The 27,410-nt window shown below is 46.1% G+C and overlaps 1 protein-coding gene across 3 annotated transcripts in view; it reads left to right on the top strand.

Annotated features, from left to right (window-relative positions):
- Positions 1-1,881: 1,881 nt before the first annotated feature.
- The window catches only part of VIPR1 (vasoactive intestinal peptide receptor 1), a 122,321-nt gene continuing 96,792 nt past the window's right edge, over positions 1,882-27,410 (top strand). For 2 of the 3 annotated variants that reach the window (XM_064505675.1, XM_026096319.2), the window contains exon 1: positions 1,882-2,180. In XM_064505675.1, the coding sequence (XP_064361745.1) occupies positions 2,124-2,180 (57 nt within the window). In that variant the 5' untranslated portion in view covers positions 1,882-2,123. The other variant, XM_064505674.1, reaches the window with a different exon arrangement.

Here is a 27,410-nt window from a genome sequence, read left to right as displayed (position 1 = left end):
GCAAGAGACTGCAAGTGCTTGACTATAGGCTTGAGGCCTTTAACCCATTAAACCCTTTCCCTAAAAACAGCAGGTTTTATGATAGTGGCAATAAGTTTAAACGCCAGGAATTAGGCAGCTGTCTCTAGGGCTCCCCGAGTATGGGGAAAGCATGATTGCTTCTTTTCACCTTTCTGCTTGCAAGACCGCAATCTGTCCCTTTGAGCTTGAAAATCTAGCAAGATCAGGGAGAAAGGAGAAACAAGGAGGATATTATTTTTCTCTTTGTTACTGTTATTTATGGGACTTGCTTTGGTTTTCACGCTAAAGCAAGCTTATACCTGCGGTTTCTTTCAAGTCGACCAGAACATTTCCCTTGATGCGAAATGAAATGTTCCACATTGTGCTGGAAACAGGAGGGATTTCTACACTTACATAAAATGTGCAGGTACGTTTGGCCTTGAGCTTTTCTTCTGAAATGAGAAATCCAAAAATGTTATGTCACTGGCGCAGACCTTGGTGCTTTTTTCTCCCTTTTCTTTTTTCACGCCTTTTTGTGTGGGGAGAGGGACAGGGAGAGGGCAAAACGATTCACTGAATCAGGCTGGGATTTGCCAGCGTTGCTGGTCCACCTAACTCCTTCCAACCAAAAGGCTATTTTAGGGAAAGCCAAATTCCCCAGTTCTCCGACCAACCGTTCCAGTCCTTTTCCAGCCTCACTCTGCCCCGTCTGGAGCATCTCCTGCAGCCTCACCTGGGAGCAACCACCCTGCTCTGCCCCAGCACCTCCCCTGGGGCCTCCTGCACCTCGCAGGGAGCCCCAAAGCGGGGGCTGCTTTTGCCCCCAGGCTACGGCTCTGCAAACTTCCCACTCCGGAGCTGGAGGAGTCACATAGCGACCGCACTTGGTGGGTAAAAAGTGAAAATCAAGCTTTGCTGCCTCAGTTTCCCTCCATCTTGTTGCAATGAGTTGGAGGGGGGGGGGGAAAGGAAAAATGAAAAGAAGGATAAAAGGGGAAAAAGAAACAGAGGAAGAATAAAGGAAAAAAGGAAAAAGTGGGAAAAGGAAGAAGAAAAAAGGGAAATGGAAAAATAAAAGGGGGAAATGGGAAAAAAGGGGAAAGGAAAAACAAAAGGTGGGAAAGGGGAAAGAAAAGAGGGAAAGGGGGGAAAAGAAAGAAAAAAAAGAGGAAAAGAGAACATAGGAAAAAAGAAAAAGGAAAAAGAAAGAATAGAAAGGGAGAAAAGGGAAAGAAGGAGAAGGGGGACCAAAAGTAGGTGGAAAGGGGGAAAATGAAAAAAGAGGGAAAGAGGGAGAGGGAAGAAGGGGGAAAGGGGGAGGGAAGAAAGAGGAAAGGGAGAGGACAGAAAGGGGGTAGGAGGAGGATAGAAAGGGGGTGAAGGGGAAAAAAGAAAAGCGGGAAGGGGAAAAAAGAAAAGGGAACGAGGGGAAAAAAGGGGGATGGAGAAAAAAAGGGGGAAAGGGGGAATAAAGAAAAGGTGGGAAGGGGAAGAAAGAAAAGGAGGAAGGGAAGAAAGAAAAGGAGGAAGGGAAGAAAGAAAAGGAGGAAGGGGAAAAAAAGAAAAGGAGGAAGGGGGAAAAAAGAAAAGGAGGAAGGGGGAAAAAAGAAAAGGAGGAAGGGGGAAAAGAAGGGGGGAAGGGCAAAAGGAAGGAGGAAAGAGAAAAGGAAGGAAGGGGGAAGGGGGGGAAAAGCAGTATAGGGGAAAGGGGAATAAAGGGAAAAAGGGGGGGAGAAGAAGGGAGGGGAGAAGGAAAAGCTGGGGAAGGGGAGAAGAAGGGAAGGGAAGGGAAGGGAAGGGAAGGGAAGGGAAGGGAAGGGGGAGCGCGGGCGGGCAGGGCAGCGCCGCACCTGGGGCGGGCGGCGGGCGGGAGGAGGCGGTGCCGTCCCGCCCTGCCCGGCGCGGCGGAGCGGAGCGCGGCGCGGCGCGGAGCGGAGCGCGTGCAGGGAGGCGCGGAGCAGCGCGGAGCGGCGCGGGCAGCGGCGCCGCCTCCTCCCGCCCTCGATGCGCGCAGCCGGGGCGCCGTGGCCGCACGCGCAGCGCCCGGAGCGCAGAGGCGCGCAGCCCGCGGCGGAGCGGCGGAGCGGCCGCCCGGCGCCGGCAGCAGCAGCAGCAGCAGCAGCATGGAGCCCGCGGTGCTGCGCGTCCTGGTGCCGCTGCTCGGCTGCCTCCTCTCCGCGGTGAGTGCTCCCTCCGCGGGCCGTCCGCGCTGCGCGGCTTTGCTCTCGCCTTGCGCCTTCCCTTCCGCGCTGCCTTCAGCGGAGGCGGCTCGCCGCGGGCAAACTTTGGGCAACTTTGGAAGTGCGATCGGTGAGAGACAGGTGCATCTTTGCTTGTCGGGCTCTTTTTTTTCCCCCCTCTGTTGATTTAGAAAATAGCAATCACTTTTTTTTCTCTTTTTTTTTCCTTTCTATGTATACTTCCTCCTCAGGAGCGGGGTGATCTCTTGAACTAGCGGCATTCACTCCGTTTGCTAGCATTTAATTTCAGGGCTCCCCCCGCCCTTTCCATTATTTCTGAGGCTGGCTTAGTTTTGCTTTGTTTTCTGTTTAGGAGCGTGATGGTTTCATAGAAAGCTCCCCCGGCCCAGCGGTGGGAGTAACGGGATAAAATTTCCCAGAGGAAGCGTGGTGGTGCCAGGGCAGGGGACTCCGGGGCGGACGGGCGCTCTCGGTTTGGAGAACACTTTCCCCATAGAAGTTCTGCAGAGTGCGGCTCTGGGACGCTTAAACCTCACGTGGCCGCAATGTCCGAGGAAAGCGCAGAAGCTGGGACCGAAGGATGTGTTTTTGGAGTCCCTTCTGCTCCTGGTTCCCACGCTCGCCGGTTCCTGATTGGGGCAGTGCTGTTTCCTCCCCCCTTCCCCGGTTGCAGGAGGCTCGTAGTGCGCTGCAGAATTAGCAAATGTGATTGTTTCTCCTGGCAATGTGTCTGCGTGCGCACACACACACACCCATACCCATGTGTGCAAAAGCTGATTCTCTGTGCAAACAGTGCAGGCGTGGGGCTGGCTACCGAGAGCCTGGCTGAAGCTCTGTTCTTGTGTCTTGTCCCCTTGCAGCGTGTGATTTCCAGCTTAGCTCACTTTAACCAGCTGGATGGGGGACTGGGAGCTGAGTGTGGCCGAGTTTCCCTCTTCTAATCCCATCCCACATTTGTTTTCTTCCTTTAAAAGGTGAGATTGCCTCACCAGCATCCTGTTGGGCTGGGTGAGGTTGCCTACAGAAACTAGGTTGCGGCATCGGGACTTGGCTGCGAGTCGCTTCTGTTTGCTCAGCTCGGCCGGTGGCAGGGGTTCGCTCGGAAAGCTGCTCTGATCCCCGGTGGGCAGAGGAAGGGCAACGAAACCGAGCCTCCGAGTGCAAAAAGTACTGCAGATTTTGCAGTGCATCACTCCTGTTTCTTTTCTCCACTTATGAAATGAGACAAATGTAGTTACTTCAATTTTTGTGGTTGTCGGTATGACCCACCTAACCATCTGCATCACCCAAAACTTTGTTTGAGGAAGAACAGGCTGGGAAGGTGGGTTAAGGAATCCAAAAATGACCAGGCACTTCGTTCCTGCAGTTCTACAGACTGTGCTTTTAGGGAAGATGCAATATAGCTCAAATCAAAGAAATGAGAAGAAGGGGATAGAGTTCTCATCAGCTTGCTGGAACTCCTCCAGATCCCACTTCCACTGAAACCGGTGGCAAAACTCCCATCTCCTTAAATATTGTTGGCAGGACGAGGTCCTTTAGGGCCAGCTCCTGCAGCAAGTTGAGGTTTGCTGAAGTTTAACACACGCGTGTTTGCAGGATCGGGCCCCTGCGATGCAAGGTGTCGGTGCGCTGTGGGATAACGGCAAGCCACAGCCTAGGTGCGGTCCGTGGGTCCGTTTCAGCCCTGACCTCCCCTGTGCTTTTTTGTCGCTCCACACTTTATCCCACTTTCTTCCTTTGCTTTAGTGGAGCCATCAGTTGCTTTTGCATTATGTTAATGTCACTGGGACCTGGTTCATGCCGGTGCGTTAGAAAGACTTGCACGATAAGCATCTGCGTTGATCTGCGAGGTGACTAATACCGAAGTGTGTAGAGTTTCCATAATAATGCTGAATGCTGGAGAGAATCCCTGTTGTTTTGTTTCTCCGTTTGAGCCTGGGAATCGGTATTCACTTTTAAAGCAAAAGTAACCCTGCAAGTGCAACAGTCTGATTCTGGGATCTAAGATTACTCAGTGATATTTTTCTTATAATTTATGGTGATAATTTTTATTGGTATGTCCTTGGGAAGGCCTTGAACAGCAATTATTGGCTGATCCAGAAGTCTGGTGCTATAAAACTATTGCAGCCAGGTGTTTTCTAATTGCTGTTATAAACTTTTACCCCTGTGCCCCATGATCCACGAACATGCAAAAAGGAAATCGGGCATATCTTATTTGCTGTAATTCATCAGGCCACATCCATCAGGCTTCCCACACTGGTCAATTTTTAAAATTTTGGAGAAGGGGTGGATTTGTCTTGTTTTGGTGTAAATCGAGGATCATCCCTCATGGGTTGTTTTACCTTTCTCAGGCATGTAACTAAAGTAAGAATCTGGGCAAGGAAACTACAAACAGCAGCAGTGTTTTTCAGTATGTGTCCGATAAATGAGATGTGGATAATTCAAAGCAATTGGTGGATTCCACAGACTGAAAGCACACTGGATTAGCCGAATCTGCCCGGCTGGTGTAATTTGTGCTTTTCTTCAGAGCTTTATTCTGCTCCAGCTCTGGAGTATAAGCATGAGGGAAAGGAATGCAAAACCGAGTTCTGGTCCTTCAGCAGCCCGAACGTAAAATGCTGGAAAGAGGATCCCTTTAAAACAAGTTGTTAAACTTAGGCTCACGGGGCAACTGCTTCAGCCATATCTGCTGCTTTTTCATCCTGCCACTGGCTGAGAATCTGGGAATTGAAGTAAATACATTGAAACAAAAATAATCAATGCTTTTGGGGGAAGATGCATGGTGCTCACCAGGATCCTTTAATGTCATTTTTGCACCCAAGCTGAAGTTCCTTTAGCAGAGATGATACATGTTAAAAAAGCCTCGTCAGAAAACCTCAATAAACCTCAATGCATTACTAGGTTTCGTGTTTTATTAATATTTATGCATGTACAACGTGTGGCTGATCTTTTTAGAAGACATTTAAGAGAACCAATTGCCCAGCTCCATTTAACCGTATCTGGGTAACTCTGGAAGTCTCATTGTCTCTGTGTAACTTTGGAAGAAGGTTTTCCAATAGTGCAGATGCTTTGGAAGCTCTTACTTAGGGTATAGCAAGGCAAAAGAACACATAGGCAGAAACGCGGTGTCTCAGAAAAATCCTACATGGAATATTTAAGGCTACGTTTCCCACAGCATGTTCCTGCAGCCCACCAGCGTGTCAGCTGGACCGTTCACACCATTGCTATCGCACCCGCCCCGGCAGCTGCTGGATTGGTCTCCAGCACGAAAACTCTGGAGAAGCAAGCAAGAGGGGAAGCATGATACGTCGTAAAAGGAGATGAGTCCTTCAAGGTGCTTTTCAGAGAGAGGGGTGGTTGCCAAATTTTTGGCCTCTGTAATCAGATGGGCCCATGGACAGACAGCACTGGCTGGCTTGTTAATTAGGAGGTTGGCAGAAGGGAGTTGTTTCCTTTTTTATTTATTTATTTATTTAAATAGCGGCTTAAAAATACTCTGCTTCAAACCCCTTCTGCTGTTATCAACAGCAGTGTAGTAAGCAGACAGCTACTCTGAATAAAAATGCAGTCAAAATAGGATGCGTCTTGTTTTGTGCTATATCTGGCCAGCGCTGGCTCGTGAAACTCCCGTTACGTTTTGTTCTCATTTTCATCAGTTCATAGCGGTGTGACTTCACTGGCTGCCACCCTGGTATTTGGCTCTTCGCGCTGAAGTATCCAAGAAGGTTTCACGGGAGTTGGTGGATGCGAAGCAGCAGGGTGCTGTCCCGGTCTGGCAAACTAGGAACGGGAGGAAGAGTGAGTGTTGGTACCGGCGGAGGTCTGTGTTTTGGTTTTCCTGAGCCTAGTGCACCCTCTGCTCGACTGTGAGGGTGCCTTGGGAATGAGAAGACAATGAGGCCTCAAGAAAAGAGGCTCAGGAAAGGGCTGTGATGATGAGCGATGCGAGTCTTTCTCTGTGACTTGTCGAAGCTGCCTGAAAGCCCTTTGTGTCTTCTGAGGTCTGCAGGTGACGTGTGTGAAAGTGTCCCTCAGCCCATGTCTCAGCCAGGCCCTTAACCTGTCTCTGCCTGTGTCATTGCGTAAGGTATACTGTATCATGTCTCTTTAGGGGTTAGTCTGTGTGATTTTTCAGGAAAAAAACAGTAGCACTTTCCATTTACCAGATGGTCTCCAGTAGAAACAACTGGAAAGACTGGTGTCTCTGACTGCCACATCATGTGCCAACTTACGCAGTCCGGTAGTGCTGGGAGCTTACCTGGTATTTGGGCTGCAGTTTGTAGCCACACGTCCTTGTTGTAGATGGAAAGAGAAGCCGGGGGACAGGCTGAAAAACGTCTCCCCGTCCAGCAGTCAGTGTCCCATTCGTTGGCCATCTGAGAAAGGGCACTAGACACTGCGTCAGTCAATGAGACCCAAGACAAGAAGATTTTTTACATCAGATCTGAAGAGGGAGATAAGTCACACTCTGAATGGGATCGGTGGCTGAAATTCAGGGAAGGAGTCAAATTAACCAGGCAAAGAAAAAATTGGTACTCAAGTTTTGATGAGAGCAGGATTTAGCTTGGTTTTATGGACAGAATGGGTCACATCCTGCTTTCAGACCAAGCGTAGTAGTGTAATTTCACTGCTGTGGATGGGATTGCTCCTGCGTTGCACCGGCTCAGGGGAAACAGGTCACCAGGTGTTCTGCCTGGAAGAGGATATGTGATTAAACATAGCCCCGTTCTCTGGTTTCACTTCATATTATAAAGACAAATTCCTGGAAAGGAAAGTCCTTTGTAAGAACCGAAAAAAAAGATTAAAAAAAAATTGGGGAGGGTTAGCAAAAAGAAAGAAATGAAGCTAGGAAAAATCCTCAACCTCAGAACGGAAGCAGAGACGAACAGGACTGTAGGTGCCTGGAGCCCCCAGAGCAGGAGAAAGGCTGGAGCTGAGGTCCAGCAGGTGGGATGGAGCAGAGCTGTGCTGGCGCATGAACAAACAGGAGGGTGAGGAGCTCCCATTCCTATGGGAGACTTGCTGAGTCCGTCCGCGGCCCGTCGAGGTCCGTCCGCTTGCCCTGCATGGTCTAGCAGGATTTCCTTCAATGAGTGCTGAGCGCTTAGCGTTTCGCTGCTCCCTCCCCCAGAGTCCCTGGAGCCCTGGACTCCCAGATGTTTTTTCAGGAGTCACGAGCTCTCATAGCTTCTCTTGGGTGGGAACCAAGCCAAGCGAGGAGATGCCTGTGCCTCAGAAAATGAGGCCCCAGAGGACTGCAACGGAAGTGAGATCAGCCCCTGTGTTTCGAGGTACGAAAGGGGCAGGCAAGCGGTGCCGGCTCTCCGGTTGGCCTCCGTCCAGAGCTAAGGCCGCTAAGGCTGTGGCCGGGAGGTCCCGTGCCGGGGTCGGGAGGCTGCTCGCCAGCTGAGCAATCATCGGTCGCCCTTCCCTTTTCTAGCAACCTGCTCGCTTGCTTGGCGGCATGCCTGAACCACCAGAGATCCCTCTGGGATGATTCATCTCTCCGGGCACGAGCTTCACCTTTCGCATGACAAGACCAGTAATGCAGGGAGAATTCATTCATTAACATGCAGAAAGTGCCTTGGGGACCGTTCGAGATGCAGATGGTATCCGTGAAGCCACTAGATGCTGGTTGTTCCTTAAATCGTTATACAGCCTTCTTGTCTGCTTGGCGGGGTAATACCAGACTTCAGCAGCACTGAGCTTTTTAGAAAACCTAAAGGCTTCTGCAGATGCAAGTGGAAGTGCGAAGTTTCCCACTGATAAGGATGCTATTAATAAAGCGTGAGGGTTTTCTCCTCCCGAAACTTCAGCCTCACTAAAAGCATCTGCTGGCTATTAGCTTTGTTACAAATCACTTCTAAACTGCTTAGCCTCATACGTAAACCCTAATGCAGGAAGAGAGAAGATAGCAAGAGCAATTATGTTTAGTAAGTGCTGATCCACGCAAATATAAATGGCCTGTCCGAGCGTGGCTTGATCTGCTGGAAGTGATCCATCAGGGCTGCGAAGGGGAAGCAGGTGAGGGATTTCTTTGCCGTTGTAACCCTTGCCTCCAGTTGGTTGATATAGGGAGTTCAGGGACGTTTTGTGTGCAAGGATGTGTGTCGCGGGTTGCTTCCAGCGGGAAAACGCACATTAGTGCTGCTTTAGTGGCATTTTGTTGTGCCAGGTTTTATCTACGGCCGTAACTTTTATTTTTGCATATCCACACATAGTATTTCCAGCACTTAAGGACCTGTTTTAGCTTCTGAGCTGGATGTGAATTTTGGAGACCCTGATTTACTTTGCATTAACCAAAATTGCATGCCCAGTCAACTAAAACAGCGCATGGAAACAGCCTTAAACTCTGTCATTAGTCACACTGGGTAGATGTTTTACCCCCAGGGTGGTCGCTGGCCATGCATTTCACCATTCCCACTGCAGGCAGGTGGAGATTTACGCTTCTCTTGTTTGCACTGAAATTCAAGCGGTCAAACCGAATCAGGATTATCTTCTAAACTGGAACCGAATCAGGATTATTTTCTATGTTTCATGGGGCTGGAGGACAGACTCAGTGGTACTGGCTGCTCTGGGAAACTCTTCTGGACATCACGACTTGGCTTTGGTCATCTGCGTTGGGTTGAATGTGGGAGGAGACGGGGGAACTGTGCGTGGAGGCCCCGGCTCTCCATCGGCTGAGCCGCTGTCCCTGCGATGCCTTTCTCACTTTCGCTGCAGGCTCAGGGACGTTCCCACTCCTGCCAGTCAGCTGTGAAACCCAGTGCAGTATCAGCATCACGTTTTTCTTAATTGTCATCCCTATGAAATCCTATCTGATCAAGAGGGAAACGGGGGAAAAACATCTATTTAAATATAATTACTGTCTGGAGGGGAAAATAGCAGTAATTTGTGTCTCCTTTGTAATGCTGAAATCTGTAGGATGCCTTTTTAAAAGGTGTTTCTTCGGGGCTCCAGCCTTGATTCTGGATTTAACAGATGTTTCAGTTAATACGTAGTGATCTGTAACATCACAACGAACAACTGAGCCGCCAGTGTCTCCAGGGCCTTTATAAATGTCATTGTCTGTCCCAGCTAAGCGGCCTGTGAACTTCCTTGCAGATGACCTTGGGTTGGGATTCGGCACGTGGATGAAGACACCCACGTGTCGGTGGGTGTACGTAGGTGTCTATGTGCCACTTACATGTCAAAGACCCCACTGTGGTCGGGGACATTTAGAGGGTCGGTTCAGTTGCCAATCTCAGGCGTATCCTGCCATCGGAGAGGTGTCCCACGTCTTTTTCTGAAGATACTGGTTATCTGCCCGCTCCGTGTGGATGCCTTGAACCCACAACACAAAGACATCTCCAACGGCACCACATGGCTATATTTAAGCACCTTTTTGAGCCCTTGTTGACTATAGTGGCAGTCCAGTCTCCTAGCTGCCGTGTAGGCACTTACATTTGGAGGTATCGAGCTGCAAGCCAAACCCCATCCCGAGGTTCCCCATGTGTTGTATAAGGATGAAAGCAGAAGAGGGCTGCGCATGCTGAATTTTTCCCTGCAGCCTGCTTTATTCAATACTCAAAAGCATCTTTTTTTCCTCTTCTCTCCTATTTCTTGAAAGTTGCCAGACTGCTGCAGTTCAAACTTTAAGGAACCTATCCCTTTGCAAGGCAAAAAAAGAAACAAAATGCAATATACTGAATGTACCCCATTCCCCCCAAAAATCCATAAGAGCTCTGTGCGCTTACAGCAAAAGGCAAAGCAGATTCAACACTGACTCTCAGCATTTTTACACGCTCAGCTTGCAAATGCAGCCAGAATCCAAAGCCTGCTGGAGATTATGCCTCTTCCACTGTTACTCTGCTGTTGCCAAATTTAGCTCATAATTCAGGTGAATGCAATGATTTTTTTCCAGCCTCTTTCCCCTTATGGGCCCTTAGCTATCTATCAGGGGAGGTGTGAACCCCTTGAGGAAGCTCACCCCCTTTGTGGCCATGCGGGACGTATGTCCTTGCTTGCCCAAGTCACCTTGCACAGCCCCCAGGAGTGCAGCGCGCAGATTTGAGCCCCCCGCCCTGGCAGATGTGCCCCCGGCAGAAGGGGGAGTGGATGAGCTTCTCCCAAGAAGCGTTATGTCATTCACACATTCCCCTGTCGTGTCTGCATCCATCTCTCTGCTTATCTCTCATTTTCACCCCGCTTCTTAATGATAATTATTCCCCCCCCCCCTTCACAATTGAAGCAGGTTCCCCTTCTGCTTGGAATAATCAAGGACAGGAAAAGGCGGCTGCCGAGATGGTTCCCAGCTTCGCGGGGCACTGGAAGGAGGCCAGAAACATTACGTGAAGGATTACTGACATGCCCCAGCGTGGGCTGCCGGGCTGCTTGCTTTTTTGGGGGCGTGACATTAAAGGCGGCTGCTGAGCTGCGTGAGCCTTTGCTGCGCCGCGCACTTTAATTCCATCGCTGCAATGATTTCTTTTAAGCATTTCTTTTTCTCGCTTTTTTTCCTTACTCACTGTCACTTGTTGTACAGTTTCCTCTTTTCTTTTTTTTTCCTCCAGATAGCAATACCTGAGACGACCCGCTTAGCTTGCACGGTTTCCGCGTGCAAAGTTCTCTCCGTCTTCTGCAGCCGGCGCTTTGCGGCTGGGGCACGGCGCTGCATTCGGGTGCAGGAATTCGTGCTGCCTCATCCCCTCCACGCCGCTTCTTTCGCCGCACTGCTTTGGGCAAAATTAACCTTTGTGCCTCCTTGCCCTGCCCTCTCCTCCCTCCCCCTGGGAAGTCATATGCATTTCAGCAAACAGCATGTCAACGGCTTATCTGTGGGCTGTTTGCGTACAATACAGATGAGGCAAGGTTTGTCAGGAGGAATAACAGCTTATGTTGAAACGGCTGAAATTGATTATAAAAAAAAAAAAAAATTAGATGCACTTCCAGGCGTGGAGACACTTCTTGAGGTCTGAAGGAGAAACAAAGCTAAGTAGCAATTGCTCTGGGTTTGGCCTGAAGATGTTCATTGGGGGGATGGTTTGAGAGAAAAGCATGCTGGTCGGAGCAATTTTTATTTTTATTTTATTTTATTTTTTTACAAAACCATCACTACCAGCAATGGTCTTTCAGTCCTACCGAATCGGAGACCTACGAAATATCCCCAGAAACCAAGGCCACAAATCACCATTCATAGTTCTCATTGGTATTAAACCCCTCGGACGCAGCAGAGCCATTGCTTTTATGACTCGCTGCATTTTTTCTCCACGTCTTGCCTCCTGCTAGCTTTCACTGTCCCATCGGTGATAATTCTCGCCCGCCCCTGCAGCCCCACGAGGTCTGGTGGTCTTACCAGGTCCTCCCTGGTTAAGAGATTCATCTGCTCTACACATGTTAATTACCTTTTTCTCTTTAATTAACTATGATCCTAATCTTTTATTTGCCTACGATCAGGACAGTTATTTCAAACTTATATGTAGCCTGAAGTTTCCTGATTTTGTTTCAGAGTTAAAGACAAGCTTCAAAAGCTATTTTCCCCCCTCCGCCAGCCTTATTAGTCAGGCTAATAAAAATCGCTATCGCCCTTTTAGCACTAGATGATCATGGCTACAGTAAGTCTCTGTGCTGTCACAAGGCACCTGTCACATTTATACAGATATTTACCTTCAACTTCTTAAAATTCTTTTTTTTTCTTTTCTTTTTACCATGTTCTTTTGGAAGGCTGTTGCCAGAACCAAATTTACTGGTTCAACTGTGTAGGTCAAGCCCTGATCTTTTTGTAGATGGATGGGAAATTAGCAGCTGGAGCTCGTTGCTTTGGGTCTACCTGACCTTAATCACAGAATTGTCTTAAGGAAACAATAAGCATCTGAAAAAATCATCTTTAAACCTAGCTATAAAGCTGAAGCTTTGGTCATTTGCTGAGTTTGTTTTTACTATGTGTTATTGTTACAAGGAGAGAAAACAAAACCAAGATTTACTGAAGCAGCACCAGAAACACTAAACTCACTTGTGGAAGAGCAGTTGAGTAGAGAGCTGGTGGACTTATTTTGTAAAGCCAAGACCTTGTGTGCTCAACAGTGATGTATTAACTCTTTGCAACAACAGATGCAGAAGGGAAAGTAACTCAAGCAGCTGTGGCAAGCTAAGAGGTTCAGGGCTGGTAGGGGGAAGCAGGCAAGGAGATGGTGGAAGATGCCTGGAAACAGAGCGGGGACCTGGGAGGAGGGATGAGGAGGGTTATCGTGCTGTCATGAAGTGCGGCTGCAAGTGCCGGGCAAGAGAAGCAAGAAGGCAGCAGCCACAGCTTCTAGCTGAAAAAGGTCTAGGAGGTCTACAGGTGGTTCAGCCATGGGGTGGTTCCTGGACTGGCTTTGGAGCAGGTGGTACCTCTCCTAGACCCTGTGCATGCCGTGTCCTCATGGGGTCCTGGATACAACAGAGCATCAATATCTCCAGCAAAAATGTGGGGTTGGTTTGCCATAGCAAAAGCTGCTTAAACCTCCACAAATGCTGCTCCGTAAATGCTTTTGGCCTGCTTTCTCGTCCAGGGCTTGCCTGAAAATCTGCGTGCTATCGCACTGCATGCTGGAGGTGAATCTTTTGTGCAAGTTGGTCACAGGGTCTGCTGATCCCACTTGGATCCCTGCTGTCCAGAAACATCCTAGAGCTGTAGCATTGCTAGGGACAGTTGGTGCTGGCAACTCTGAGAGACCTAGGTGCACATCTCTCCTGCACTGCCTTTTTCCAGTCCAGTTTTTTTCTGCATATTGCCTTAATAATATTTTTCTCCTCCTGTACCTCTCTCTTGGAGATCTGACAGAATTTGTTATTGCACAATTAATAATAATTAAATATCAACTGTATTTTTGATGCAGACTTGCTTTCTTCCCCACTATGGGACTACTGAAAGAGTCTTTCCTCCCTTTCTAGAAGGGGTATTAAAATGCCTGGCAGGTTGGTGCCCCTCTACTGTGTAATTATTTCTTCCCTGCTGGTTCACCACTAAGGTTCCTGGTCTGTCAGCTCTGGAAATAAATATTAAATATGTATTGCAGCCCTGGGAGGAGAGCCCAACCAGCCAGGGTACAGCACAACTAAAAATAAATGCTTGTTTCCCTTGCAAAGTAGCCTGGGGAGAGATACAGGCAAGGAACAATGTCTGCTGGAGTAACCACAAGTAGAAGGAGATGGAGCAATAATTTCAGCTGCACGTAGGGAGAAAGAGCCACAGTTCAGGCATAGGATGAGGCTGAGAAGCTCTTAATTCAGTCCCAGGCCCTATAAATGGACTCTCTGCTAAGGATGGTCTTGCAGCTGAAGACCAGGGTCAGTCACTTTCTGGGTTGCAAACATGTAAAGGTGGTGTCAGATGCAGTGTGCTCCAAAGCTGGGAGTTTGAGTGGACCAGTGCGTCCAAACTGAGCTCTCACAAGCTATTCACACTGTAGTGCCAGCGCTCCTGCTCAAGGAAATAAACTTTGTGATCAAAACCACCTTTAGCTAGGAGTGAGGCATCATCTCAGTACGGATCTACCACTGGGATGGGCAGGAGAAGTGTTGCAGAGGGATGGGCACATTGGGGCATTAGCAGTCCTCAGAACCCCGTGAATGGGAAAATGGACAGACTTGGAGACGCTTGGAGAGAGACTTGGAGTATTTTCAACTTTGAGATTGATGAGAGTAGAGGGTGGAGACAGGTGGTCTCTGGAAGCTGCCAGTTTGCCTGGAGCTGGGCAGGCTCTCTCTAGGGCTTCATATAGTCCCCCCAGCTTGCATGGTTGAGAAGGTTGCACTCATGATGCCTGTCTCGGCAAACTTTTCCTTGGTCTCTTTTTTTGAAGGTGCGTGTTTGTGTGTGTACTTACGGGCTTGTTGCAGGACATGTTCCTGTTACAGGAAGGTTGAAGCAAACTGGAGGGCTTTGCTTTGCATGTGACAAGGGTCACTGTTCTCTGCCACTGTTGCCCCTTGTTTTGAGGGATTCATCCACCGTGGACTCTCGCCTTCTCGTACTAGTCAACGGTGTCATTGTTCAGATCATTTTGGGGGTGGGAAGGAAGAAGTGATTTGTACAGGAATAGAGACGGAGAAAAGTTTTCATCAGAATAATGACCCTGGCTACATGCTCAATGTTCAGCCAGTGAATTGGGTTGACAATCCCAACACAGTGTCTCACAGATGAGACAAACTCTGTTTCTTGTAAGTCTTATGCGGTTTTATCTGGGGGGAGGAGGACACAACCTTTTTATTTCTTCCATACCAGCAATAGGGAGCCTCTCCCAGTTCTTTGACGTCACGCTAAAATAGCAGCCGTGAACTTAGAAAAAGTGCTTACCTCTGGAGAAGTATGTGGTCAACCTTCTCCAATGCTGCCTGTGCAGGGTCATGAGCTGCTTATGATGGGTGGGCAAGCGCGGGGTCAGTGGGGGGGAGAGAAGTTTAAAATCGATGTCGTGCACCAATTCTGAGGCCTGTCCTGTGGAAACAATTCTACTTCTGCACAGTTCACCCAATTAGTGGCTGCAGCTGACCCCTGGGTGTGAGGCAAGTGGTTACTGTGAAATGAGATTTAATGAATCTTGAGGCCAAGATATAAAAAAGTTTGAGTGGTCACTGCACACTAGACCTTGCTGACAATTTCCCTTCCAGGTGTCTTTTCTTTAATAAAAGCTAGCCTTTTACTTTAGGGAGATTTGGGGGAAGGTGGTTTTTTCCTTGCAAAGTTGGAGTAGGAGAGCAGTGATTTATCCTCAGGGGGTTTTAATTTCTTGATTGATTGGAGAAGAGCTAAAAATGAAGTATTATTTTCCTTTTTTCCTTCCCATCAAGAAATTTAAAAACTTCACAAGTGCTGAGCTATTTTCTTTGACAGAGGAGAGAATATTTTTTTTTTTTAAGCATTCTTTTTCAGGCCAGAAAATGGCCAGAATGTGCTAAAATCCCACCTTTAAATGACGGCACAACCATTTCTAGGAGAGAGGGAAATATCACTTTCCTAATTTGCAGGTTGGAAGACTGACACATACAGAGAAGGGATAATGACCTGTACTTAAGATCATAGACTGGATACTATTAGTGGAACAGCTTCAGTTTTGAAGGCCATTCACTCAAAACTGTTAGTGAGAAGCATATCTGGTCTTAGTTTGGAGATCTCTAAATTACTTCCACAGCAGCAGATTTAATTGGGAAAGAAAATTTCCAGGCTCGGAAATATGATATTAGACTAGATCTAGATTTTAAAGATGTTTAAGCACCTAACAGAAAGTCCTGACCAGAGAGATCTGGGTTTTGATGTCTCCTATTGATTGTTAGAGCATACTCCCAAATTATGGTTTCCCTGCCAAAGGGTGGCATTTAAATGTGTGGCTAAAACTGGCACATCTGAGGGTCAGGAGTGAGAAGGGCAAAACTGCATTTTCTTCATTATGTGGGAGACATTTGGAGGTCAGCGTGTCTGCTCGCAAGTTAGTTTGGGAGATGGTTATTTCAGCCTCTGAGATCCAGCACATTGTGGTTGCAATGCTCTTACTGGAACAAAAAATAAAATAACTTCTCCTTTCTGTTAGTAGAAAAATGCTTCTGAATTCCTGTGACAAGCCTATTTTGATAGAAAGTCCCGTAGGATTGTTAAAAACAGCATGGGTTCGAGACCTCAATTTTAGCATCTGCCTCAACATCCCTTTCCGTAGCGGGGCCTGGCACTGAAAACAGAAGGATAAAATGCATGCAGGCACTCAGTCACATATTCATTCAGCCCTAGGAATTTAACAAATACTTGTGCTGGGGAAAATCCTTCCCTGCAGTTACCATCCTCAGGCAGAGTAAATCAGCTTAGCTTCGCTGACATTAACGTTGCTGTGCTGCACCATCTGAGGATCTGACTGCAAGTTTAGTGCTCGTGGAAATTGTTATGGGAGCAATCCTGGAAGGGTGAAACCCCACGCCCAAAGATAATGCGAGCAATAGTAGTGTTCCTCGTGGCACGGAGGCTGGGACCTGTGACACACGGCTCCTCAGGGAACATCTCAGGGTGGGTAGATAGCGTAGCCCATGTGACCCACTCTTGCCCATGTCATGCCACGTGAGCACCACCTTTGCTGGCACCATCAGGAGAGTCCTTGAGGAAAATTGCTCGACTCTGGCAACAAGTCTGGGTGACAGAGCATGTGAAAAATGAGGTCCTTAACCGTTGGGTTGAGATGCTGTGGCGTATTTGCTAAAAGTGAGTCGGATGAATGATTTTAGCCTTTGGCCTGAGGGTGCTTTTGAGACAGTGGGAAACCTTTCAGTGGTCTATGAAGATAAATAAGAGCACAGCCTGGGAGATGAAATCAAATATGTGGAGGTTATGTGCTTCCACTGGGAAATTTTTAGGAATCAGCAAATGAAAAACAAGAGTGAGCTCCACCAGTTTTGGCCAGACCGAGAGAGCTGGCTTTAAGTAGATCTTTTTATATAGGCCCTATAGGTCCTATATGAGTTTTTGTGATCGTAAATGGGGTGAGGAGAGCTCCTGTGGGGTGGCCTCCAAAGGGTTACAGCACGGTTTAACTAGAGAGACTTTGCTTACAGCCTGGCTGGAAAAGGAGGAACAAGATGCCAGAGTTTGCATGTTTTCCTTGTAATCAGTTAAGTGTTGTTACTCTGATAAGCAAAGTATGATTTTAATTAAGAAGCCATTCCAGCTGGATTTAATTTTTATGTCAAATTACTGTGGATAAAAAAGAAAAAAAGAAAAAAAGAAGAAGGTCTTCTCATTCCAAAGAGTTTTAATCCACTGTGGTTTGGATCCCAAGCCAGGGTCGTTTTCCTACTCCTTGTAGGAAGTGTTGGGATTTTTTTTCCCCCCACATCTCAATAGCAGAAGGACCAATAAAAAAAACCCAGCTTTGACTCCATGCATTTTTCTCAGAGTGGACAGTTCCTTTTGGCTGCACATAAGAGCTCTCTGAAGGTCTACGAGTTGAGTGAAGAAGTCTATGTTAAATGCAAGTGCATACAGGCAGGGTTTGCAGCCAGTTTCAGTCTCAGTGGGACTGGGTTGTGAAGGTGCTACTTACCTATCGTTCCAGCCTCTGGAAGGAGTGATCTCATTGTCAATGCAAGCAAAGAAAAAGAGAGAATCCAGCTTGTTGTATAAGCTTTTGGGTTCTACAGGAGTCTCAGGGATGGAAAAAAGGGGGCAATAATCTCTGTTCTTGCATTTTTGGGTAGAGAAGCAGGACACACTTGAGGTGGCTTGTTAGGAATCTGGAAGCATGAATCAAAACCTCATTCCAGACTTGAGCTGAAAACTTTTTCTGATCAACCTTGCAATAAATAGTATTTGGCTGTTCAAGTTGAGGAGTCATTAAGGACTGACATCAGCCACTGCATTCTGGTGAAACAATGCAGAAATTGGCATGCGTTAATTATGCTATCCCAGAAGGCTCCTGCATTTGGGGAGCCATCATTGACCATTCCCTTTTAAACAACGGACTTTCAGAGAAGAACTGTATATTTTGAGGTAGAACAGGTACTCTGATGCTGAGGAGTCCTATTCTTTTATCCTTTTCCTATGTTGCATTTAATTTTATAGAGTAAAGGCTAGGCCTGGTACTAGGCTAAGAATCTGAGGGACATTTAGAGGTGTTTAATAGAAAGTGGCTGTACAGCTAGGAACAAATAATGAAGTTATTCTGTTCACTCGCTTGGCTCAGTCTTATCTGTCTAGGCTATTAGGCTGATACATGAGGTGATACTATCACATAACTCTAGTAACAGCTGTGTGATAGCAGCTCTTATCATTGAGGGTATGAATGACATATCTTTCCCAAAAGCCAGTATACCTTCACATCTTTCAAGGGAAAAAGAGGGGCTGGACCAGAAATGCATCAAGGTGATCAGTAAAAACATCACCTAGAACTCCTAAGGGTCTCACAGGCATTTTTTTAATTATTTTTTTTATTTCATTTGTTCACCCACAAAGGTATTTTCAGTCCAATAATAATTGCTTCCCCTTCATTACAAGGAGAACAAAACAATTATGGTCTGGAGTGTGGCTGTAAACAAATAGTAGGCTGTCCTCACAGGAAAAGCACAGAGCTGGCTAATAAGTCTCCTGATTTCCATCCCGTGCAATGTGGGGCAGGATCCTGGAGCTTCATTTTCCTAAAGCACTTTGCAAGCCTCAGCTTTGGATGTGTAGCTGGATGGGCCTGCTGGGAGTGCGCAACAGTGGATGGCTCCTTGCCCAGGTTGGGAAAGTTGTGGAGGAGGAGAGCTCCTCCACAGGAGTTTTGTGAGCATGTGAAGCCCAGTGGTTAGAACTGACAATAAGCGTGACTGTGACCACTGAGGTAGTAGGCTTTATATTAAAATATATGCATAGTAATAAGGCACTGATATTTGATTCCAGGTGCTGTTGCTCGTTCCTTGCTTTCCTCACCCTGTCCCACTGCTGTGCCTTCTGTGTGAATCTCCTGATCATCAGCCTGGTTGTTTCAGAATCAAAAGAAAATAAAAGCCACATTTCCACACTCAGAGAAGGCACTTTTTTCGGAAGTGGCTAAGCCTATAAGGGACGCACAAGACACAGGCATATCTCAGTTCCTGTTTCGCTGTGATTTAAAAGCAGTCCAGCTTTGGGCTATGTCATAGCGCGATAAATTCTCATCTACAAATAGCCATACTTAGTAATGTGTGCAGGGCTGGGAATGGGATGTTCTTGAGAGGAAGCAACCCCTTGGGGCAGGAAATCCAGCTGAAGGAAGTTAGCAGTAAGAAGCAGATGATGGTGAACGCAATCTGTCACTGCAGTGTGCAGGCAAGGGCTAAGTGGCTCTAAATGCTGAACAGAACATCCTCCTAGCTGGTAGGTTGGGGAGATGAGAAAAGCTCCTTGAGGCATGCTGTCCTTCTCCAGCGCGATGGCTGTTGCCTTCGCTGTCTTGCTTGGGAACGTTTCCCTAGATGGAGCAACCTCTGCCATGGCAGTGTGACCTTGTGCCGCTGAGATGCGTTTTGGCTCTGACCACCCATAGTTGAGCCTGGGGGAGAAGTTTACATTCTTCACTGAAAATATAAAGCAATTGGATTGTGAAATCCCAGCGCTGCAGATGTGTCCTGGAACCCTGTTCCCAGCTTAACGCCCAGATTAGACTGACAAACAGTGTATGAAGCAACCTTCTTTTACACGGATGGGCACCCCAGATGGAAGGTGGGTTGAAACGCTGTCCCAGAGCACATCTGCAGTCCCAAGGATTGCACAGTCCATTTGTTTTCATTAGGTGAAGTGCATCCAAGTAGTTCATAATCGGCAGATGCAGCCAAGTTCACTGTGTCCCAGGCTGAGTACTCCAAGCCTGGGCTGTAGGTCCTGCAAACCCGGAACTGACAACATGGATGCCTCTGCTTTGAAGACCAGAAGATACCAAAGAAAATGAAGAATAATGTCTTCCCGGGAACAGCGGGGCAGCTCCTTTCTCCAGTCTCCTTTCTTCCTTCTCCCCTGAGCAAGAATAGAGAAAAAGGTTGTATCAGACGGAAAGGGCATCTGGATGGCCAACATCCCTTAGCCTGTAGTAAGAACTGGATGCAGACCCTTTTTTTGTCCTGTAAAAATGTCCCCAAGGTGGGATTCACCTTGTAGATTAAGGCATCTAATCATTTCATTATGGTAACTGAAGGTTCAGGGCTTGATTTAGTTGCCCGCACATAGGGTCTTGAACCGCTGGAGATACCCTTGGGCTTCCAGCTGCTTGTGCAGAAGGGCACAGGTCTCCCATACCAGCCAGTCCACGTGCTGTCCCAGCTGTACTGGAGTGTTTCAAATGGCACTGGACACCAAACTTCAGACAAATGAATTCTGCCGTGGGCGTCTTTGTATATGTGTGTTTGTGTGTGTGTAAAGACCAGTGCAGCGTCACCAGTCTGCACTGGTGAAATACCGATAGCTGCTAGTCACTTTTGTCAACCACAAGAATTAAAGAAGCAAAAACAGCAATATAAATCATGAACTGGTTCTGAAAAAGTAATGGGAATTCAATTTCTCGTAACTGTTTGTCTCCTGGATTACAAACTTTTGGGATCTTTCTTTTCTCTGCAATCAAGACAAGGAGAAACATGCTGCTGCTGTTTCTGTGTTGGGATGCCCTGATTGTGCCAGGGCAAAGGGCAGATACTGCAAGACTCCTGATGAAACCTGTGGGTTGGCAGCACTCAGTGACTTCAGCGGCATCAGTAAGACCTTGCTGTGTCTCTTCTTGCATCATGACCTAAGTATATAAAGTTTGAAGTCTCTGCTCTGTGTTTGGGCTCATACTATCTGATACACCTGGCTTTTTTTTTTTTTTTTAAGAAAAGTTCATTAATTAAACACAAGTGACCTTAAAGTGGAGCTTACAAGAATTTCTGTGCATTGTTTCCTCCTCTTAAAGTTCAGAGAATTATTGAGGCAGGAACTCCCTTATTTGCATGTATTCATTTCCAAATATACAGCAGCAAAGGTGAGTGGGTTCGCGATGATCATATGCTGGCAGCTATTTGAGAAAATCCAACTGTAATGTAGCATCTCAGTGCCTAGGCCAAGATCTGATATCAGAAATGCAGGAAGTCTGTGCGATCGTAGTTATATTAAGATTAGAGTAATCCCTGATGGGAATGGTAGATTATTTTATTTGGCTAGTACATTGAAGCAACTAATTTTCACCAAGTTACTTCCAGTAAGTTGAATCCAACATCCTGTCTCTGATAAAAGCATAGCTAACGCTTTGTTGACTCTTCATCCTGTCAGCCTGTCTTCTTTTGGGGAGCTGAAAAGGACAATTCAGCACATCCATTGGCTCAGTGCCCCAGTGGATTACCACCTTAGCTGTTAAGCTAGGTGTCCTGGAGAGAGTCATGAATTTGCATGGGTTTCCACTTCTTTGCATCTCACTGTGCCTTTCTGTGCTAGACTGAATTGCCTTATAGTAGAGTATCTCTGGAGACATCCAGGGCATCCAGGAGCCGCTCCAGAATGACACAGAGCTCCTGTAAGTCCCGTGTCCTATTTGCTTGTCCCATGCAGATATCATGGATACCCAATTGTCTCAAATGATACGAGGTACCTATGTTCAAGCAACTGAATCGAGCCCCTAAATTTCAGGAAGATGAAGCTGCCCCTTACAAATTATAATCAGGTCTTGTTTTCCCATAATCCTCCTATTGCTAAAGCCAGGCTTATGGCACTTGAGTCAATCACTCTGAAACATTTTGTCTGACCAGCTCAGAATTGTCTTCGTGGCCTGATATTGGTGTTATGGCCCAGGTCTTTGCAACACCATGTAGAAAAGGAGAATTAGCTCCCTATTCCTCATTGCTGTTCAGTTGATACAGCAAACAATTGTGTTAGCCTTTTTTCCAGCAGCACATACTGAGTGTTCATGCTGAATTATTTACCTTTTCTAATCCCTAAATCCTCCTCCGTGTTACTGCTTTCCAGAATTCAGGCTGCCATGCTGGAGATGTGTGCTGAACTCCTCCTGTCTGGAGTGCAGATTTTGCATTTGATTGCATTCAAATAGACTTTCTCAGCCAGATATTGTAAGTCCTAGTAGGTGCAAGTTATCCAGGCCTGCTTATTTTAAATGTTTATCCCTCGTAGATGTTGTTTAACATCCGCCTTGTTACTAATGGACTGGAAAAAGCTTCTTCATCATCATCAGATACAAGCACATTGCCTCGCTGCTTTCCAAATAGAGATCATAATTGCACATTGCACTTTCCTCTGTTGGGCTGTAGCATCTGTAGGATTTTCTTTGTTGCAATGCCTTTGTAAAAAACCTGAAAATAATAACTTCTCATTAGTCTTTTATTCCTACCAGCTGCAACTCTTTCCTGATGTCTTGAGGTTCCCGTTTTGTGTTTCTAAGCCTCATTACACTGCAGTTTTTCGTCTTTCTTTTTCTTCCATTTAGTAAATATTGCTGGGCTTGGGTGATTGGGTTTGGGGATTTTTTTTTGTTTCCACTTCCAATTACCTCTTTTAGTTCATTGCTGAGTCAAGGTTAGGTTTTACTCAATCATTTTGATTAGGAAATTTATGGTTGGCTTGGATCGTTGCCTTTTGGCCACCTGATCAGCCCTCCCCAGGGAACTCTGACCTGTCCCACAGCACCGTGTCCAAATAGGGTAGCTGGGGCACGTGATGAAGGAGGAACCCCAGGATCGGGCCTGGTGCCAGGCCATCAGGAGGAGAAGGTTATCTGGCAGCTAGGAGGCACAGGTCACAAGAGGAGTGAAGGCAGGTTTTCTTGCAGAAGCGTAAATTGCAGGAGGATGGGGAGATTTTAATAGGATTTCTAAGGTGGAAAAGCTCAGAGAGATTCTCAGTAAATCGCTTGCCTGGCTTGCCTTCTTCATGGGACATACGGAACATTTGCTTGGACCTGTCGAGGCAAAGTCTGATATCACAACGTGCTGGAGTTGTCTTCTGGTAAATATAGATCAGCATTTGGAGTGGGTAAAAGATAAAAGCATCCTAATTGCAGCTTCCCGAAAGTGTAGGCATAGGTCCCTGGGAAAGGCATGAAGGACCAACGGAGAAGGAGCACATAAATGCAGTCTTCCACTTCCCAGAACCGTTGTTCCTTCAAAACTCAACTTTTGATAAATATTGTCATCAGTGCAGTGAAACTTGCCAGTTCACAGATACCCTCTGAGAGAGGTGAAATCGCTCATTCATTTCACTGGGAAATAGTTTTAACGTTGTTGTGAACAATTTAAGTGCAGTTTCATTAACAATTTTATTTTTAGTATAATTAATAATACCAGAGAAGAAAAAGCAAGCATGCCTTGTATTATGATGGTCTGCACAAAGCTCTGTGGATGCATCAGTCTTTAACAGTGACGTCAGTTAAACAGGATTTCTTTTAATTTCCTGATGGTGAGAGAAACTCAGTTTTCAGTAAATAGAATGCGTACAAATGAGAACCCCGTGATAAGTGTCTTTGTGTCTGGAGATGTCTGTGTTTACAAAATAGGAACACTCCTATTCATTTGTCTTGGATGGCAAACTTAAAAATTTGGCTGGGATTTGTGAGTTAATGTTTTCAGAGAGTTCTTGGAATACGTTTGCTGTGTGTACATGTTTGAGCTGTTACTGTGGTGAATGCCTTCTGCTGGAAACCTGTGACTTCCAGGAGTTTGTAATGGGGCCAAGAAATCTCTGAGATGAAACTTTGGAGGGAAAGTGGGCTGGATTTTTTTTTTCACTATGTTGGGCCTTAATTGCTTTAAGAGGGCTTGGGTTTGGAGTTTATTTTCCCCTAAGGAAAATTTTATGAAGTTTTCAAGAAAAAAATGCTTTATGAAAACTAGAAACTTTAATGGCAGCATGGGCTATCTCAGCTCTTTCAAATCTGCCTGCACTGATTCATCTCCACATACATCCAGAGCTTCTTGAGGCCATGAGGTTTATCCTCTTTCATACTCTTGGCTGGATTCACTGTCATTAAAGGGAGAGAAAGTAAGTTTAGATGGCTTAGAAGATGATGTTTTGTTTCCAGTTGCATCTTAGTACCCAAACAAAATCCTGGTGTAGTCTGGGAATTGTTGGAGTGCCTTGCACTGATTGCTGTAGAGCGACCAGACAAGACAGCACTCCTGGGTCAAGCTGTCAGAGGTTTAAAGGTGAAGGCATGTCATGGATTAGAAATGCTCTAAAAAGGCTGCAGCAGCTGGCTGTATTTCAGGAGGGACACACACTAGAGGCCAATGAGGAGCTACAACCAGCTCGGATGGAGTCAGACACTTAATGTAGTTACAAAAGTGGTAGAGCATGGAGCAAGCATTGCAACTGTGGAGGTGTCACCCTATGCTGGTGACTACTCGGTGAATGCGTGTTTGAACAAGGCACTCAGCTTGCCTGGGCTCTAGGAAGGGACCTCGCACACCTCCACAGGGAGCTCGCTGGAGACCTGCACCACTCGCATCAGTGCTGAAGGGTGCTAAGATCTCAGGACAGGTCGGGGTGGAAAATAGCATTTTCAAGAGCAGCGGTGTTCAATTCTGCTCGTCCCAAAAGATATTGAGGCTCAGAGGCCACGGTGGCAGGGTTTAGGAGGTGATGGAGAGACCTGTAGTCTGGTTGGTCCTATTCAGCCGTGCAATAGCCTGGAAAAAAGAGAAGACCACAGTGAGCTGGGTGAGAGAGGCCTCCTCCATAGAATCATTTCCCTGGTTGCCTCCATTCCTTCTATGTTAGTTTAAGCTTCCTGACATGTACAGGCACTTCAGTCCTTATTTACAATAACAAAAATCTGAGGTATGCTGTGAGGCTGTTTGGGGAGCTCTGAGGTTCACATGTGTGCATGCAACTTGCTGTGCTTATATAAATGGCAAGGAACTGAAATGGGGAAAAGCTCGTTTTCTACGTGGGAAGCTTTGTTTATTAACTACTGTTGCCTTTGCAGGGTAAGTCTATATTTTTACTTTTCCATTTCAAAGTGCACATATATAACAAAGACCTGTGGTGGCAATTACAGAGTTGGGAGGTATGAAAGAGGAGGCTGTATTCTCTCAGCTTTTCTGCTGCTCTTGGGGGAGAAGTTCTTGCTTTCCATTTACTTTTCTTGTTCAGCGGTAAGTGTCTGCGCAGTGTAAAGTTCATTGAATTGCGGCATTTGCCTGCTACACTGATTATACCAGAATTTGTTGGATGATAATTTTGTTATGAAGACTTTGATAAGGGATTTGAAAGAATTGTATTCCGGTTCTGGTTCTGCTGAAAGGCCTTGTGCTCCTCAACTTTCTGAGCTTGTCTTCTGCACCTGTAAAATCAGAACTCTTCCGTCTTTTTTGCCTGTTTTAGTCTATTTTCAATGTGAGGCTCCAGAGCAGGGGCTGCACCTGTAGGCAACCCCTCTTATGTTCGACTGCTCATTATGTTAGACTTTCAATAACATAAATAATAACCATCTGGAATCAAACTTTTGTTATGGTTAAAGAAACAGAGTCAAGTCATCACTGGTAGAGTTGTAACTGGAGCAATGTGTCCATTTTGGGGTAAAAACTGACCATGAACCAAGCTGGAGACACTCCAGGCAAGAAGAATGATGAAAGGTCTAGAAAACACTGGGTTGGGGGGAGGGGGGAGTGAAAGAAGTGAGAATGTTTGTTGTGGAGAAAAAACACCAAGGAGAAAAATGGCAGTTTGTCTTTAAGTGTGTGAAAAGACAGCTGTAAATAAGAAGGGAGGGAAAAAAATCTGTTCTCCGTAACCAGTCTGGATAGAACTAGAAAGCCTGGGCTTAAATTGCAGACACAGAGATTTAGTATCTCACCGACTAGAGAACATCTTTCTGATGGTCAGTGTAGAGAAGCCTAGGAATGGATGGGCTGGGGACACCGTGGGGTCCCTATCAGTGGGGGCACTTGAGAAGAGATGCAGCCAAAGCCTGTCAGAAACCGTTGCTGGGACTTTTTCTTCTCACATATCACAGAAGGGTAAAAGTGATCACCCTTTAAGGGTCCTCCTAATCTTTTCTTTTTCTCCCTCAATCTGTGAAATTGGAAATATAGATAGCTAAAAGAAGAATCCCAAGAATTGCACATGCTCCTTTTTCTCTCAGCCAATTCAAAGTGATTTTATAACTCAATTTCCAGATTAAGCCCCAGAAATCTTCAGTTCTTCTATGTTCTTCTATGAAACAAGGACGTGACTTTCTTAGAAATTTTAATTTTGAGGTAGGGAACATGACTACTCTGCTGACTGCACAAGGGGAACGTACTTGAGAGAAATCTGCGTGTGTGTTTGTAGGTAGGCAAGTATAGACAGAGGTTTCTCTAAATCCTCTGTATCTTTCGTTTAAACTAGGCCATGGACATAACTTGAAGTTAATATTTGAGTTAAGATATAAAAGCTAAAAAAAAAGAAAGAATACACAAAAAAGACCTCTAGGAATGGCAAGATTTGTCTGCAATACCTACCCGTACAACTGGCTTGAACGTCCTGCTCTTATCTTCGCCTACAGCCCTGTTACTGCGTCTTTAGGGAATGCCATCCCTCTAGTGAGGGTCCCTCGGCTCCGTCACAAGGAAATGATTTATTTTTCCTGATTTCGAGGCTGCAAGGAGTGCTGTAAAATCTAGTCTGACCATCTGCACAACGCTGATTGTTACCTTCTGCTTTGGAACCGCAGTACAAACCCGCATGATTCAACGCGACAGTCTTGAAAGACTCTTTTGATAGGTCATGCCACTCAGTCTTAAACCATTCACAAGTAGTACTTTACTTTTAATCCGCATTTGTCTCATTAGAGAGTTCAGCCACAGGAATTTGTTAATCCTTTTTTTTCACATTAAATAGTTATCCTCAGTAGGAAATCTTCTTATGGTTTAGATACTTGCTGTTTGTGATTGAGTTGTCTTTTTTTTTTTTTTTTTTCTGGATAGCTTCAGTTGGATTGTCTTTCCTTTTGCACTGTGAGGTGGATTTTCCAGACCTTGAATCATTCTCATAATGCCATTCTCAATATTTACTGTATTCAGTTAGCCAAGGTGTGTATTGTGCCAGCTATCTGGAAACTGTAGGTGAAATCCTGGCTGTTTTCAAGTTAATGACAATTTTGACTGCTGTTTAAGTCTAATGACCTACTGTGCAGAAAGGCTGCCAAGGCTGGTCAACACAATAAGAGATAACTCATACCTATGTTACTTTGCTATTTTGTTGAATAGATTTCCACAAGCTTTAAAGTGGAGAGCATTAGTTAATCAGGCTGTGATCACGTTAGTAGCTAGAAGCATACTACCAATGTCACTAATAAAGGATTGAGCTTTTTCTGGGGTTTAGGCTCTTGCATTCAGCTTGCCAGAGCATCCGTATCTCAAACTTCTTCTAGTGAAAAAGAAATCATTGCTGAATACCATTGGGTTAGTATTGGTAGATTCCTAGGCTATATTAGTAAAATGACAACTCTTGATGTTGGTTTTGTGCAGAGCAGAGTTTCCTTATGCATGCACAGAAGCTGAGGTTCAGTTTGAGGTCACGCTGCTTCATAAGGTCATTTTACAACTGAAATCCCAGTGAAATCAAGGGGACACCTTAGTATCTGCTCTTCTGTTAGCCCAACCTATATTCAGTATCTGAAAGTCACATAAGACTAGGGAGGAATAAGCAACAGGCTTTTATAGGTAGGATTGATTTCTTAAGAGTAATTTTCCTTTTCACCCTCTTTTGCTCTTCTAGAGATGAATGCTCTTACA

This window comes from Dromaius novaehollandiae, chromosome 2, assembly GCF_036370855.1.
Source record: "Dromaius novaehollandiae isolate bDroNov1 chromosome 2, bDroNov1.hap1, whole genome shotgun sequence".
NCBI lineage: Eukaryota > Metazoa > Chordata > Aves > Casuariiformes > Dromaiidae > Dromaius > Dromaius novaehollandiae.
The sequence above is the reverse complement of the archived record's forward strand: the minus strand, read 5'-3'. Positions and strand labels throughout refer to the sequence as shown.